Source organism: Euprymna scolopes, chromosome 7 (genome assembly GCF_053919585.1).
Source record: "Euprymna scolopes isolate OS-2025 chromosome 7, ASM5391958v1, whole genome shotgun sequence".
Taxonomy (NCBI): domain Eukaryota; kingdom Metazoa; phylum Mollusca; class Cephalopoda; order Sepiida; family Sepiolidae; genus Euprymna; species Euprymna scolopes.
This window is the reverse complement of record NC_136488.1, coordinates 25,072,141-25,088,203: the sequence shown is the minus strand read 5'-3', so window position 1 is coordinate 25,088,203 and position 16,063 is coordinate 25,072,141. Positions and strand designations below refer to the sequence as shown.

General features: G+C 34.7%; 2 protein-coding genes across 3 annotated transcripts in view; one reads left to right on the top strand and one right to left on the bottom strand.

The window, feature by feature from the left end:
- Positions 1 to 16,063, bottom strand: part of LOC145279655 (uncharacterized) — a 466,377-nt gene that overhangs the window by 242,855 nt on the left and 207,459 nt on the right. For both annotated transcript variants that reach the window (XM_080130890.1, XM_080130891.1), the window contains 3 exons: positions 14,110 to 14,223; positions 7,505 to 7,612; positions 2,905 to 2,970 (listed from right to left, as the gene is read on the bottom strand). In XM_080130890.1, the coding sequence (XP_079987016.1) occupies positions 2,905 to 2,970; positions 7,505 to 7,612; positions 14,110 to 14,223 (288 nt within the window). The remainder of the gene's footprint in view (positions 1 to 2,904; positions 2,971 to 7,504; positions 7,613 to 14,109; positions 14,224 to 16,063) is intronic.
- Positions 1 to 16,063, top strand: part of LOC145279656 (protein SPO16 homolog) — a 96,064-nt gene that overhangs the window by 49,077 nt on the left and 30,924 nt on the right. The gene's annotated exons all lie outside the window — the stretch shown is intronic.

Below are 16,063 nucleotides of genomic sequence, written 5' to 3'. Positions count from 1 at the left end.
TTGCTTTCCGAGCTGTTGGAAAACTGCTTCTGTAGTACCAGTATTCAAGAATTCTGGCGAAAGAACTGACCCATTAAATTATCGCCCTATTAGCCTCCTCCCACTGTTTGCCAAAATATTTGAGACCTTAATTAACCATGCTCTAGTCCAGCACCTTACAGATGCTAAACTTCTGACCGACCATCAATATAGATTTAGACAAGCCCGTTCCACGGCAGACATCCTCACTGTAATCTCTGAACGCATATACCATTCACTGGACAAAGCGGGAGAGGGCAGAGCGGTAGCTCTAGATATATCTAAGGCTTTTGACAGGGTATGGCATGAGGGTCTCCTCAGGAAGATTAGATCTTACGGTATCACTGGTAGAATACTTAACATAATTAAATCCTTCTTAGATAAGAGAAAAATCCAGGTTGTCCTCGACGGTCGTACATCTAAACAATATGATATAAATGCGGGAGTGCCCCAGGGATCTATCCTTGGACCTCTGCTGTTCCTGATATTCATAAATGACCTTCCCGACAAAATTGCCTCTGAGATGGGTATATATGCTGATGACACCACACTCTATAGCAGGCACGACAGGAAAACAAATGAACATATATCTAAAGTAATGGCAGAAACACTAGACGATGACCTCCAATCAGTAGTGGAATGGGGACAAAAATGGATGGTAACGTTCAATGCCACCAAGACAAAACTGGTTTCATTCAATAATTACAAGAAACCTTCTCTACCACCTATAGCAATGGCCAACGACTCTTTATCTGAGAGTACGTCTCTCAAGCTCCTTGGCCTAACGTTCACAGGAAACATGAGTTGGAACAATTACATCGAGGGCATTGCCAGGGCCGCTGCAAGGAAGGTGGGCTCTCTCTACCGTGCTAGAAAACTTCTAACACCCGAAAGTATCCTGTACCTCTATAAGGCCACTATTCGCCCATGTATGGAGTATTGCTGTCATATTTGGGCCGGTGCATTGGCTACTAGTCTCTCGCTCCTTGACAGGGTTCAAAAGAGAGTCGCAAATCTGATAGGCCCTAAACTGGCATCTAAGCTTCAGCCTCTGTCACATCGTCGAAACGTTGCATCCCTCTGCCTGTTCTACAAGTATTATAATGGTGAATGCTCTGAAGAACTGCAAGCACTTGTGCCCCCACGACGTGAACACCCTCGACAGACCCGACAAGCTGCAAAATCCCACCCCCACACTGTAGAGATCCATAGATGTAAAAGATCTTTCTACTCCAGTAGTTTCTTCCCCAGAACCGCTAGACTTTGGAATTCTATTCTGGCTCCCTGCTTCCCCAACTGTACTGACATGCATAAGTTCAAGTGCAACGTGAACCAACATCTCGCTGCCCTAATCCCTACATAGTACCCCAGTAGATGTTTCCCCTGATAGTAGCCCCCTACACCAAAGTGGCAATGTGCCTTGTTTGGGGTGAAAATGTAATAAAAAAAAAAAAAAAAAAAAAATACTCACTTGTACAAATATATACATATATATATATATATATATATATATATATATGCACATATGCATACATAAATGCATGCATATATACATATATACATATACTAACAGACATACATGTACATACATAAATGCTTGCGCATACATTTACACGTAAAGACAGCTGTACATATATACATATAAATCTACATAAGCGAATGTAGGGAGAGAGAGAGGAAGAGGAGAAGAGAGTGACGGGAAAAGAAGTATAGGTGTGCGAGAAATACATACACTTATATACACATATACATATACGGTAATATGAAGAAAATTAACTTTTAAAGAAAATGTGTTTTGAAAACATACACACATATATGCGCACGCACACACATATATCCAAATGTACATACACATACATATATATACATATATATATATATGTACATACATACACATACATATACATGCATATACACATACTGACGTGTATATACACTATCAGGTACGCGTACACATACACTCGCACAAATACATACAAATATGCATACATAATACGCACACACATACACATGCCATGTGTATGAGATGATAAAGAAAGAAAACATTAGGGAAAATGTAAAGACTTCGGAAAGAGTTACCCCATCTCACCGTGCATTTTAGTCCTAAGGAAATTTTTATAGAATATCTTTGTAGTTATGAAAATTGTAGTCACTGAGAAGTCCTAGGTTTTTGTTAAGGCCTGTAGTATGCGTGTTGAGTTTTAGAATTAATTTTTTTTCATATTTTCTTCTCTGGTGTTGTGCAATAAAATTGGATGCTATGAGGATATATCTGATATTGTCTATTGTGTGGTTAGGTAAATTATAGTGGATAGCTACTGGATGCTGTGTAGATTTATCTCTGATGGTGTGTTTGTTGTTATTAAGACGTAGGCGGAACTCCAGGGCTGTTTCCCCCACGTAGTTGCCTTTTGTGCATTTTGTGCAGTATAACAGATATATAATATTTGAGCTGTTGCAATTTAGAGGGGGAAGTTTGAGATGGACGTTGGTGCCTGGAGGAGTGAATGTGCTGTTGGTGTTAATATGTGTACATATTAGACACCTGGGTCTATTGCAAGGTTTATATATATATATATTCATAATTAAAAAATATTCAATTAGTCTTATGTACAAGCATTGCTTCAGTACTAAGTGGAAATAATTATTTCCTTCAGAAGAGTGCTCCATATATAGAGGAGCCTACATACATAGACATATATAAAATGTATTATCCACATGCTCATGTTTGATAATCTCTAAACATCAGTGTAGCTAGACTTAGTGAGATTTGAAACTTTGACTCCAATGATTAACAACTGACACTCTACCAACTGAGCCAAGAATATTCTAGTGGCAGAAATTCTATCACATTACAAATCATTTTAATGAGTAAAAAATACTTACTTTAATTGCAGTGTTGAAATTATCTTCACCTAAAATGGAATCCAGCATCAAAAACAGAGCAGCACTCTGAAAGAGAGAAATATATAAAGGATACATTTACTTGTAGGAATTTCACGGGAATCATGGCACAAAAATCACGAGTGATATCATGTTAATGATTTAGTAGGCTTTTTGTTGCTATCAAACTTGTTATATACAATATATGATCGTGAAAGAGCAGAAAAATGCAATAAATGAATGCAGACAAAGCAAAAAAAAAAACATTTTGGTTAAAGAACTTAAAGTATAAAAAATTTCTATAATAAAGTAAAGTCGTTTTTCCTCCTCACATTCAAACATAATATCTCAGGAAACGAATGTGAGATATAGAATTCAACTATGGTCATTCTTTATTTCAATAATTAATGCATTATTGATACATATCAATCTTTTTCATAATTTTGTACATTAATTCTGATTTGCTTTGCTTGATTTTTAAAATAGCCATACATAAAGTAAGTCGAAGTAACTTTTATTCACACTTAGAAATTCACCATCACCATTTTCGTTGACAGATTACAAATGCAGTAAATTCATCGGAGCATATTCTGTGAAAATACTTGTAAAACAAGTACAGGAATGCATTAATACGTTGATGTATCAATTCCTGAATTTTCTTTTTAATGTTTTTTCGCCCCAACAAGGCACCGTGCTACTAAGTCGTAAGGGGCTACTATACGCAGGGCTCTATATTGCGAGAGAAACAGTCACATTTGCGAGTGATTTTTCAAAGTGGCGACTAGAAATAATGAAACGCTTATCTTTTGGCGATTGTATTTCTTTCACCAACAATCTTCCAACGCTCACTACTGAATAAATATCTTTTCAACTTTTTTTTTTTTATAAAACGAACAAAGTTGAATTATTTAAACAATAAAAGTTTAATAGAACAATATACTCTTTTTTTTTTTTAACAAAGTCTGTTTAAAAAAATATCTGAAGAAATTAGAACGTTTATACGTTCAAGTATCCACATAAAATTTGTTGTATATTTAGAATTACACTTATTAAAAAACACACACAGAAAAATCTATATGATGAACGAACTCATCACAGAATGAACATGTCATATTCTAAAAAAATCATATGAGTTTGGCTTGTAACTTTTCTATTTGGCTAGTAAACGAAAATATTTAGTTGTCAAAGGTCAACTAAAGATAAGTTTGTCTGTAGACTAGATTTTCAGGGATACTATGTAGGAAATTGGGCAGCAAGATGTCTGTTCACAGTACATTTCAACTTCTTCATGTCATTACAGTCAAGGAAGCAGTGGTCTGGGAAAGAATTCTGAAGTTTAGCAGTTTGAGAGAAGAAGATATTTGAGTACAGTATCTAGGGATCTCAATTGTGAAGGGATGGGATTTTGTTGCTTGTCAGGGTGCTTTGTTCGTCCGAGCACTTACCATTAAAATACTTGTAAAACAGGCATAGGGATGACACATTTCGGCGATGCGACAGAGATTGGAGTTTGGTCGACAGTGTGGGACTTATTAGGTTAGAAATTCTGTTGTTTTTTTTTTTACATGTTAGTCACCACTTATCAAGGCCCGGAAGCCACTCGGGGATAAGGGTTATTGCTTGTACAGTAATCAATGGGATAATATCGTAGTAATCGTTAGTAATGGAGATTTGATAAAGTGTCTTACTTAAGGGGGCGGTTTATCAGGAATTTGTTTATGTTGGACTTGAAGGCATCCAAGTTGTCGTCAGGTGGGAAGCAGACAAACGGCAGAGAGTTCTACAGGCGTGCACTTCTAAGAAAGAAGTTTTGTTCATGGAATCTACATTTTGATTTAAACACAGGTAAAGAGTGATGAAAATTATTGACAGTCGTTTCAGTTAGACGGGTGTTTTTTGTGAAAGATTGGCGAGGGGGGACCACAGATTGAAGCTCAGACGAGCGCTTGCCATGGAAATAACGATAAAACAAAGACAGGCTCACAACGTCTCTTCTGTGGGGGAGAGGTTGCAGGTTGCTGTCCTGCTCTAACGAAGTCTGTCGACCTGTTCCACAAATCCCAAAATCTCAACATGAAATATCTCCAGAAAAAAAAACACGAATTAACCTAGAACCTCATCCTTCAACGTAGACCCCTACTAACATGTCTCCTTCTCCAACATCAAGGCTCTACGTTCCAACCTTCCAGAGGTTGAAATCCAATTACAGGAGACGAAACCGGATATATTCTTCCTAAGTGAAATTGGCATAGGGCCAACCACTTCCCTAGACGAGTTCATAATTAAAGGATACGCTAACTTAACATCTAAATCTGACTCCCAAGATCGCCATGGGCATGAAATATATGCCTACATTTTTGCACTCTGTTTAAAAGAGAGAGGTTAGTAGTCTAATTTTGTGCTGTAATAATTTTTATTTTATTATTATTATTATTATTATTATTTTTTTACAAACGAATCACTACTTCTCAAGGCCCTGCTGTCATTTGAGAACAAAAGTTATTAGGTTGGAGAGGTATACAATGTGACAGCAAGGAGATTTGCTACAATGGTTGTAACTTGCCAGAAATTTATTATTTAAGACGACAAATCAGTAAGAATTTGTTTATCAAGACTTGAAATCAGCAATGTTATATTCAACCAGGAAGCAGCCCCATGATGGGCAACTCTAGGAAAGAAACTTTGTGGAAGTTCTGCTAGATTCTATATACACAGAGGGAGAAAATAAATTTATTGATAGTGGTTGTAACTAGACGAGTTTTTGTTGTGAATATTTTATAGAATGGAATCATAGACCGAAGCTTACTGAGGAACAGCCTGTAGGCGTAGAAGAGGACATCACCTAATAAGTCTCAGAGTCAGTTTTGTACTCTGTCAAGGCAGAAAAAGATGCTTCAAGCTGCACTTTCACAGATTTGGCCAGAGTATTTCATGTTAGGATGTATTTGATTCTTATACAGGTACACGATTACACCAGGAGTGAAATTCTTTTGGGAGCAGTAGAATGATGCAATTATTTTTCCAGTGACCTTGGCAATGCTTTCAACAACATTGTATCATATTTAATCTTATTATATTATATTATATTATATTATAATCTGATGAACTTATAATACTTGTGGCCCTTTGACACACATACCACTGATTAATCCAACAAGCAGCAAAATCATACTCCTTCACTGTTGAGGTCCCCAGATATCAGAAAGCCTTCTACTCTAATAGTTTCTTCCTTTGGACTGCTAGATTTTGGAATTCCCTTCCCTTTTCCTGACTCCCTGACTGTATTAACCTGCAGAAATTTAAATGTAATGTGAAAAAACATCTCGCTGCACAACTCTCCACAAGTCCCCTGTTAGACACAATCTCAATTAGTATCCCCTTACGTTTCAAGTGGCGATATGCCTTGTTTGGGGTGAAACAGTAAAAAAATCTTAAGGTATATATACAGCATAATCATGGTGACATACAGGTTCCTGTTAGATCACCAAAATTAAGCATCCTTGTTTTTTTTACAGGATTTTGTTTATGTTGGGCTTGAGCATGATGGTGACCATTTAGGTGCCGTATGTAGTAGGACCTTGATATATTTTGCAAGAATTGCAAAAAACATAACGTTGTTATCTCGACTGATCGGAATATACATGCGATAGGGGACTGCTTGTCAATTTAATATTCCCTTGACCATTTCTCCTTTTGGAAAAAGCCAGTTGAAACCGCTTAAGGTAAATGCCCTTTGTCATTATTACTATTGTGTTACAACACATATATCAAATCCAAGGTCGCTGAAAAAATGGTGGGATCCTTTATACCGCTCCAGTAGATATCTCACTCCTGATGCAATTCTCTACCTATATAAAAGCCAGGTATGGCCAAGATGGAGTACTGTTGCCACATCTGGGTAGGAGCTAGCTTATCCTGCCTTCACAGAGTTCAAAATAGACTTTGTAGCTTAGTAAGGATACACTTTTCTCTTCCCTGTAACCTCTTTCCCACAAAAGAGACGTTGCGAGCCTGTCTCTGCTTTATCGTTGTTTTCATGGAAAGTGCTCAGCAGAGCTTCAATCTATGATCCCCCCCCCTTACGAAATTTTCATTAAAAACATTCGTCTAGCCAAAACCACTATCAATAATTTCCCACACTCTTTATCTGTGCCTAAACCTAAATGTAGATTCCATGAACAAAGCTTCTTTCTTAGAACTGCCAGTGGAACTCTCTTCCGATTGCTTGCTTTACAGCTGACTACAATCTGATTGTCTTCAAGTCCAATGTAAACAAATTCCTGATGAACCGTTCCCCTAAGTAATCCAATTTACAAAATTCCCACTACTTATGTTTAATACGCTATAATCCCATTGACTAATGTATACCCATTAACCCTTATCCTCGAGCGGTCTCCAGGCCTTGATGAGTGGTGATTCCTATGTAAAAAAAAAAGTAAAATTTTCAATTAGAATAAAATAAAAACTACCTATTGTCGAAATACACCAATATTCTATGAGTTTAAGATGACTGGACTAGCTACATCTATGATTTGACCATTTACAAAACATAAAAAGGCATTTTTTATGATGACGTTATTGTAAAGACTTTTAAACAACTTACTTCCTCGTATGCCAGGTTGTGATAAAATGGTGTGCTCAGTGGCTGGGAGACGGATTTCTGTTTGCTTCTTAAGGCTTTTAGTCTTGTTTCAAACAACATGTTGTTGCCCTAGATTTAAAAGAAACAAACGAAAAACAGAGAAAACAGAAAAGAATAGCAGATATAAACATTAAAACATACAATTATATATAGAGACATAAAAAGGAATAATAAAAGGCAACAATAAAGATGACAATGTAGTATATATATATATATATATATATATATATATATATATATATATATATATATAAAATGAACGTGTCTGTGTATCTGTGTGTGTGTGTGTGCATTTCCCTACGCAATAACTTTGTCAATTTTAAGTCTACAGATTCGAAACTTGATATACAGGGTACTGAGATTTGGGAAAATTTTTGGGATTGGTTTTCAGCCAGAAATTTGGCTGTTAAGGGGTCAAAGTTCAATGATTTGACTTTTGAGAACTCTACCGAACTCCTCCGACAATTTTGGGTTTAAACACTTGAAATTTTAGATATAGGTTCCTTGGACATGAATCCAACTTAATAACTTCAATTGAGTCCAAAACAATAAATTTTAAGTGGTCATAGTAGGGGTCAAAGTTTTAAAAAATTTGACCTCTGCGGTCTCTACCAAATTACTCAGACAATTTCTGGTCTGAACATTTGAAATTTTACATAAAGGATATTCAGAGATAGGGCAAGCTTTTTAATCGGTTGGGGTTGAAAATTTTTAGCTACCAATATATAAATGTATGCATGTATGTATGCATGTCTGCCTAAAACTTTCGACAGAGCTGACAGAGTTTACCAAGATCAGCATCGTTTTAAAGTTCGACCTTTCATACGACAAATATCGAAAAATTGGCTAAAAACATGAATATCTTCACCTTCAACTAGGCACTTTTCTGCATGGGGGGGTTGTGCTTTTTTCGCCGATATTTTTGAAAGTTATCCTCTCTTTTCGATTGTCTAGCTTTATTTTAAACATGAGTCACTTCAGGTTTGGCGGTGGTCGTAACTGCAAAGACGTAAGTTTTTTTTCCCATTCTTTTCCTTTATCGCGGTACGGGTTCGAGCCTGCCTTCCTACTACCACTTTTTTTTTTTGCTCAACATACACATCCAAACACCCGGGCAACACCAGGCTGAAATGCTAGTATATATATATATATATATATATATATATATATATATATATATAGTGTAAAATTTTGTTGAAAATTCAAAGACTCATGTTTTCTTTTTTATAACTTTCGTTTATTTACTTCCGTTTATTTGGCACTATATATGGTCTGCACCTATTAAATAGATACATTGAGCTTAACTCAAAAATAACGGGGACTGGTTTGAAAATAACAATCTAGACCCGTTAAACGAAAACGGTATACATTGAAAGTAACCATATTTCAAAAACAAACTTAAAAAAAATTATATATATATAAATATATATACATATATATATACATATATATACATATATATATATACATATATATATATACATATATGTATATATTTTAAATATAATGGACGGAAGTCTCTCGAGAGCTCTTTCAGCTATCATCTCATCAGGAGTAAATGTCGGCTTCCTATAAATTGTAGTGAGAACCCCCCCCCCTTGAACGTTCGACAAGAACATCCAAGAAGGATGATACTTGCAAGAACGAGGCAAAAATGCAAAGACGTCTACTTGCATTATTTAAAAAGAAAGTTTTTTGCAAGGACGTTTATGACAGGATTAGACCCTCTGGTTCACAACGTCCTAGAATGTATGGTCTCCCCAAAATACACAAGCAAGGTGTTCCACTGAGACCTATTTTATCAATGGTTGGCTCAGTGGCTTGTGGAAATTCTGCAACCTGTGCGCGAGTTATATACCACGCACTGTATCCCTGATTCTTTTCAGTTTATTGATTATGTACGTGGGTTGGATTCTAATGCAGAGACGTCTTTTATTTGCTCATTTGATGTCTCTAATCTCTTTACCAACATACCGTTGGATGAGACTATATGTATATGTACCGACGCGCTTTACGATGGTCGCCTGAGTGCTCCACGTTTTTCTAAAGAGATTCTTATTGAACTTATTTTAATGTGCACAAAATCTGTGGAGTTTAGTTTTTGTGATATTATGTACTATCAGGTTGACGGCGTTTCAATGAGGAGTCTGTTGGCCCCAACTTTAGCGGATATTTTCGTCGGGTACCATAAATCTGTTTTGTTTAATTTTACAACAAAACCCACTGCATATTTCAGATATGTTGACGACACTTTTGCTGTTTTCCCATCGCAAAGTGAAGCGTTGATATTTTTTGATAGGTTGAATTCTTTGCATGGAGTTCTAAAGTTCACTATGGAAAGTGAGAAGGACAATTCGCTTCCGTTCTTGGATGTTCTTGCCGAACGTTCAGGGGGGGGGGCTTCTCACTACAATTTATAGGAAGCCGACATTTACTGGCCTATATGTGAACTGGTTGTCCTTTGTACCAAAATCACGTAAGGTCGGCTTAATTAATACTTTGGTACATAGAGCCCTGATGATTTGTTCACCTAACAGATTGGACGCCGAACTCGATAAGATCAGGGAAATATTCATCAATAATGGTTATCCTGTTGACCTTATTGATGACTGTATTTTCAAAAAGGTTGCGGATTTTAAATCCCCTAAAAAGTTTGGACCTTTGAAATGCCCGGTTTATTTAAAATTACCGTGGATTGGGGAAAAGAGTAACAGACTTTCCAAACAGATTCGCAGAAGTATTTATGACTACTTTTTGTCCTTGCGTTTGGTATATACTACGAGACCTGCATTTCCTTCTTTTCGCAAGGATAGTTTGCCTTACATCCAAAATAGCAATATTGTATATCAATTTAAATGCCAGTGCGATGCTGGTTATGTTGGGCGAACATCCTTGCATCTTTTGACTCGTATTAACCAGCATGTTCCATCGAAGATCAGACAAGGGAGGATGGGGTCTGGTAGTTCCTCTCCTTCTGCAGCTTTGGACTCTGCTATTGGGCAGAATTTGGTTGACAATCCGTGCTGTGCTGATAGATATAAAATTGAATGGTTTGAGGTGCTACATAGAGCGGACTCCAGAAACCATTTAAAGATTTTGGAGTCTGTCTCTATTGCGGTGCAGAAACCTTCTTTGTGCCGGCAGAAAGAAACATCTAAGACATTGTTTTTCTTTGGGGAACTGTGAATCTTTTCTCCCGTTTTTTTTTTCCCCTCGTTGTGCCATTATTTTAATCGTTTTTTTAAACGTTAATAAACTTTATTTTAGTGTCCCCGTAATTTTTGGCACATTGAATAGTTCCCCATCAGAACTCTTTACTTTCGACATAGTATTATTTTTACGCTATCGATTTTCTCCTGATGAGATGATAGATGAAAGAGCTCTCGAGAGACTTCCGCCCATTATATTTAAAACTTTATTTAAATTCTGTACCTCTAAACATTTATATATATATATATATATATATATATATATATATATATATATATATATATATATATATATATATATATGTGTGTGTGTGTGTGTGTGTGTGTGTGTGTGTGTGTGTGTGTGTGTTGCATGCTAGTAAAATCCCCATTCCATCCTAAATATATATATATATATATATATATATATATATATATATATATATATAAGTTTATTTTATTCAATTACATTTTAGGTAAATATAAAAAACATGAAGCTTAAAATATAATTATTTTCTTCTACCAAAAATCACATAATCTTAAATCTTGGTAAAAAGCGGCCTCCCTTCCATTCCCTTACCTTCACATCACTATTATCTGTTCTGACAGAAAGAAAAAAAATAGAAAAAAACAAACTTTGTCTCATCATCATATTCAAAGAGAATCATATCACATACACCAGCTGAGATCAATCATGGTAAATCGCCAGCGCATCATGACTTCGTTAAAAAAACACTGTGTGTAGACTTATTTCTTATCTGTTCTACACACTTTAGTCATCTCACTTCTCATTTACACCAATTACAAAGATCTCAAGTTTCCAGTCTGAACCAGAGCCTTTAAGACCTCGATCCTTCTTCAGTATAGAAAATTGTCATTTTCTTAAAAAATATCAGGTTGACACGAAAGTTATTGCGGTTTTTAACTTTTAAATTTAGATGAATATATATTGGCTCAAACAAAAATTTATTGATCGAAATAAGCACCATCAGAATCAACACACTTTTGCCAACATAATGTAAGTGTATTTAAGCCAGTCCTGTAAAAATCTTGTGTTCTGGTGGCGATGAAGTTGCTGAAGACGTTTTTGATATCGTTTGACTTTTTTTAAGCATTTCTCTTGCAGAAAGATGTCGAGATGCTTGAAAAAGTGGTAATCAGTATGTGAGAGGCTTGGAGAATATGGAGGATGAGGCAGAGTTTCGTAGCCCAATTCATTCAACTTCTGCAGGATCGGTTTAGCAATGTGAGGTCAGGCATTGTCGGTCGTGGAGGAGAATTAGGCCTTTTTGGTTGACTAATACTGAGTGTTGTTGTCGAAGTTTCTTATGCATTTCAGCTATTTGTTGGCAGTACTTAATCACTATAATGGTTTAGCCTGCATTCGAAAAACTGTAATTGATGAGACCGGTCACAGACTACCAAACAGTCAGCATGATCTTATTTTGGTGCAACTCTGGCTTCGGGAACTTTCATGGAGCTTCATCATCATCTAATCGTTGAATTGAGCATCGCCGGTTGTTGTAAAGAGCCCACTTTTAATTGAAAGTTCCAACCCGGTCAAGAAATGAGTCGTTCTTGTTGTGTAAAAGAAGGGAAGATAACACTTTATAACGGCGTTTCTTTTGGTTGTCGTTCAATTCATGAGGCACCCATTTATCACATTTTTTTGTCTTTCCGATCTACAGTGGTTGTAAATTGTTGTATATGTTACGGCTAATTCAGAAGCAAGTTCTCAAACAGTTTGTATGGATTGGTTTCAACTAAGGTTCTTAATTGATCGTTGTCAACATCTGATGGTCAACCATATGCTCATCATCTTCAAGACTTTTGTTGCCACCACGAAATTTCTCAAACCACCATTGTGCTATGTGTTCAGTAGTGGATCCTGGGCGGAAGGCTTCGTTCATATTGCGAGCTGTCTTAGCAGCTTTTCAGTCTAGCTTGAATTGAAATAAAAAAAATTGTGCAAATTTGCCTTTTTTTCTATCTTGTAGTCAACAGTCTTAAAAGAAAACATACTTGTTTTCAAACGATTGTAATTTAAACGATTAAAGAGAGCACAAAACGTTCTTTTAAATGATATATAAAGTAAAGGTATTATTTGAAAACTTATTTGAAAATACATCATTTGAAATCAAAGTTTAAAATTCCGCAAGAACCTTCTTGTCAACCTAATAATAGATTTAGAAAATCTAACAAACATTTTCAAGTTTGGACCATATATTTTCCACTAAACTTTAAAGATTTTTATCGAGTATAGAAGTAACATGTTATCAAGGGTTGCCACCATACAATAATTTTCAAACTATTACCATTCATTTATTTTCCCCCTTCTTTTACTCCAGTTTTGCTACTTTTGTTTGAAAACACTTTATCTGACATCTTTACGTTTTTCATAGACTAACTTCCCTCTTTCCTTTTCATATTTTACAGTTGTCTTCCCTTAAAAGATATTGTCATTTTTATTTTTAATAGAGTATAACTACTACCTTCTGCAATATTCATATTGTAAAATAAATTCAAACACCTACTTCTTATTTCTCAACTGGTAGTTCCATACTGTATGACACAAAACAACCTCTTTAATGCGACACAATATTATTTAATATGGTTGACAGGGAATTATCTGATTCATTTATATTATCAAGACAAACAACTGTTGTATTTTTGCTTTGTTTAATAGAATGATGACACACTGATATATGAAAATGGAGGATTGCTTGTTAGGAGGAAGATGCACGTACAGAAATTCGACAGATTGACTTATCTTGGGCCTAAATCGTTAACCAACAACAATATCACTTCCGGTTGTTGTTATGTAACCGTTTGTGACCACTTAAGACGTCTTCTTGGGACGGCATTGTCATTGTAGCCACACTATAAAGGCGTTTTATTCAGCCATAGTTGTTTCACTGAATTGGTCTGAATTTGATTGCACCTATGTAACCTGCCGAAAATGACCTTTCAAACATTATATTTTTAACTTATCTTGTTTTTGACAATTTATCAAGTATGTTGATGTCTGTGTCAGGTTTATAGTTCTTATTTCTATGACATTTTGGTACATTTGATAATTATTTTATGTTATTTTTGCATTTTTCACTAAGTGCACACTTTTGTCAAAATTATTTTTAGTACATACAGCCTAAGTATTACACAAGACATCAGGCTCATCACTTTTATTCAAATGACCTTTTGGCACATTTGATAATTATTTTGTTGTTTCTTGCACGTTTTTGCCAAAATTATTTCTTAGTATGCAGATATTTAACACAAGTGCATTAAAATCTACCCTAACTAATGATACAACATTATTACTATTTGGATGTATGAGATTTCAATAGGAATGAAAGAAAATGTAATAAAAGTTCTTACTGTCTTAAATGAAGAATGGAGTTTGGTAATTTCCCGAAGACTCAAGTATTCTGTTAATCCTTCTGCAATCCATATGTGTTTCCAGTCATCAACTGTTACAAGATTACCAATCCACTGAAACAAAAATAAAAACAGGACGAATGAAAAAAGATCCACAGAATTACTCATATTAGTCCTCGTGCAAAAGAGCAGGACACAAAATGTTTTAAATAATAATAATAATAATAGAATAACAAAGACTTTCGCTGGCGAGGACTACTATTGACCGTAACCAGTTATACAGTCCTTTTGAAATTTTTATCTCTATTTTTCTCGTTATGTACTGAATATTTGTTAATGAAACCTATATAAAATATGTCCTTATTAAATTTAAAAGATTTTCTATTCTGAAAGAAGTTTAAAAAAATTTAATCTAAAAAAGTTATTTTAAAGTTTTGTTTAAAAAAAATTCAGATTTTCTCATTATTCAGACGTGTATTATAAAGAGGGGGTTGCAAAAAATGAGTCGTGGTGTGAGGAGAAATACAAACTGAAGCAGAGAGAATATTCAGACCTGTAATAATACAAAGAGGGGGTCGCAAAAATGAGTTGTGGTGTGAGGAGAAATACAAACTGAAACAGAGAGAATATTCAGACCTGTAATAATACAATGAGGGGTTTGCAAAAATGAGTTGTAGTGTGAGGAGAAATATAAACTGAAATAGAGAGAAAGAGAGTTTTAAAATATAATCTTAAAAAGATAAGATACAAGTTAGAAAAGCATTTCATCCAAGGCATGAAAATTGTTAAAAAAAAAATGTTTTTACTATAGGTACTAAAGGTTCAAGATTCAATTTGAAATTTATTTATCTTCAAAGTGCACTTTTATAAATTTTACAAAGTAAGGTATAAAAATTTAATTTAAATTGAATCCAAAAATTACCTTGTATTTATTTTATGTAATGTACATTTTGTTGCAATTTAAAAACATTATCTTTCATCTAGCAATTAATGATATAGATATAAAATTTTCAATGCATTTTTTAAAAAAGTGCAACAGAATGTACATTACATAAAATAAATACAAGGCAATTTTTTGATTCAATTTAAATTAAATTTTTATACATTACTTTGTAAAATTTATAAAAGTGAACTTTGACGATAAATAAATTTCAAATTGAATCTTGTACCTTTATTTTTAAAGCGTTTAGCAAAAACACTTTGTTTAACAATTTTCATGCCTTGGATGAAATGCTTTTCTAACTTGTAATAATCTTGCTCTCTACATATAGGATACATATACTATTTGAATACATGCATTATTTTTTATTATAGTAAGAATATTATTTTACTTTATATTTTCTATATTCCACACTTATCATTGGAATTACATATAATTACATAACAAACGATGAGGCACACAATTACCAAGGCTTCATGATATTCTTTTCTCACGTCATGGTTTCGTCTGTGTTGACAATCATCTATCAAACACTCCTTTAACTTTCCTTTTTTTTTTTTTTCTTTTATTCACGCTCACCCCTAACAAGGCATATCGTCACTTGGACATAAGGGACCATATCTAGGAAAGATTAACAAAATATTGGTTTAAACTTCTGCATATCAGTACAACAAAGGAAGCAGGTGGCAGGAAGGGAATTCCAAAGTCTAGCTGATACTTTGTTTCTACTGGCCTCATGAAATATGGGACATTATTATTTGGGATCATCTTATGCATGCAAAAATTCACTAGTTGTATTCAAAAGCTTTAAAGAATAGTTTAAATTCATGTAAATTGCTCCATTGCCTAATACAATGCAAACAAATTGGGCAAATAATTCATATATTAAAGTAATAGTTATTTCCATTGTTATTCGTTTTTTTTTAATATTTTAATATTCCCAGCGATTTTGAGAAACTGTCCAGCTTTATTAGGTAATAGAAACCATCTAGCAAATCAGCAAAATCTATGGTC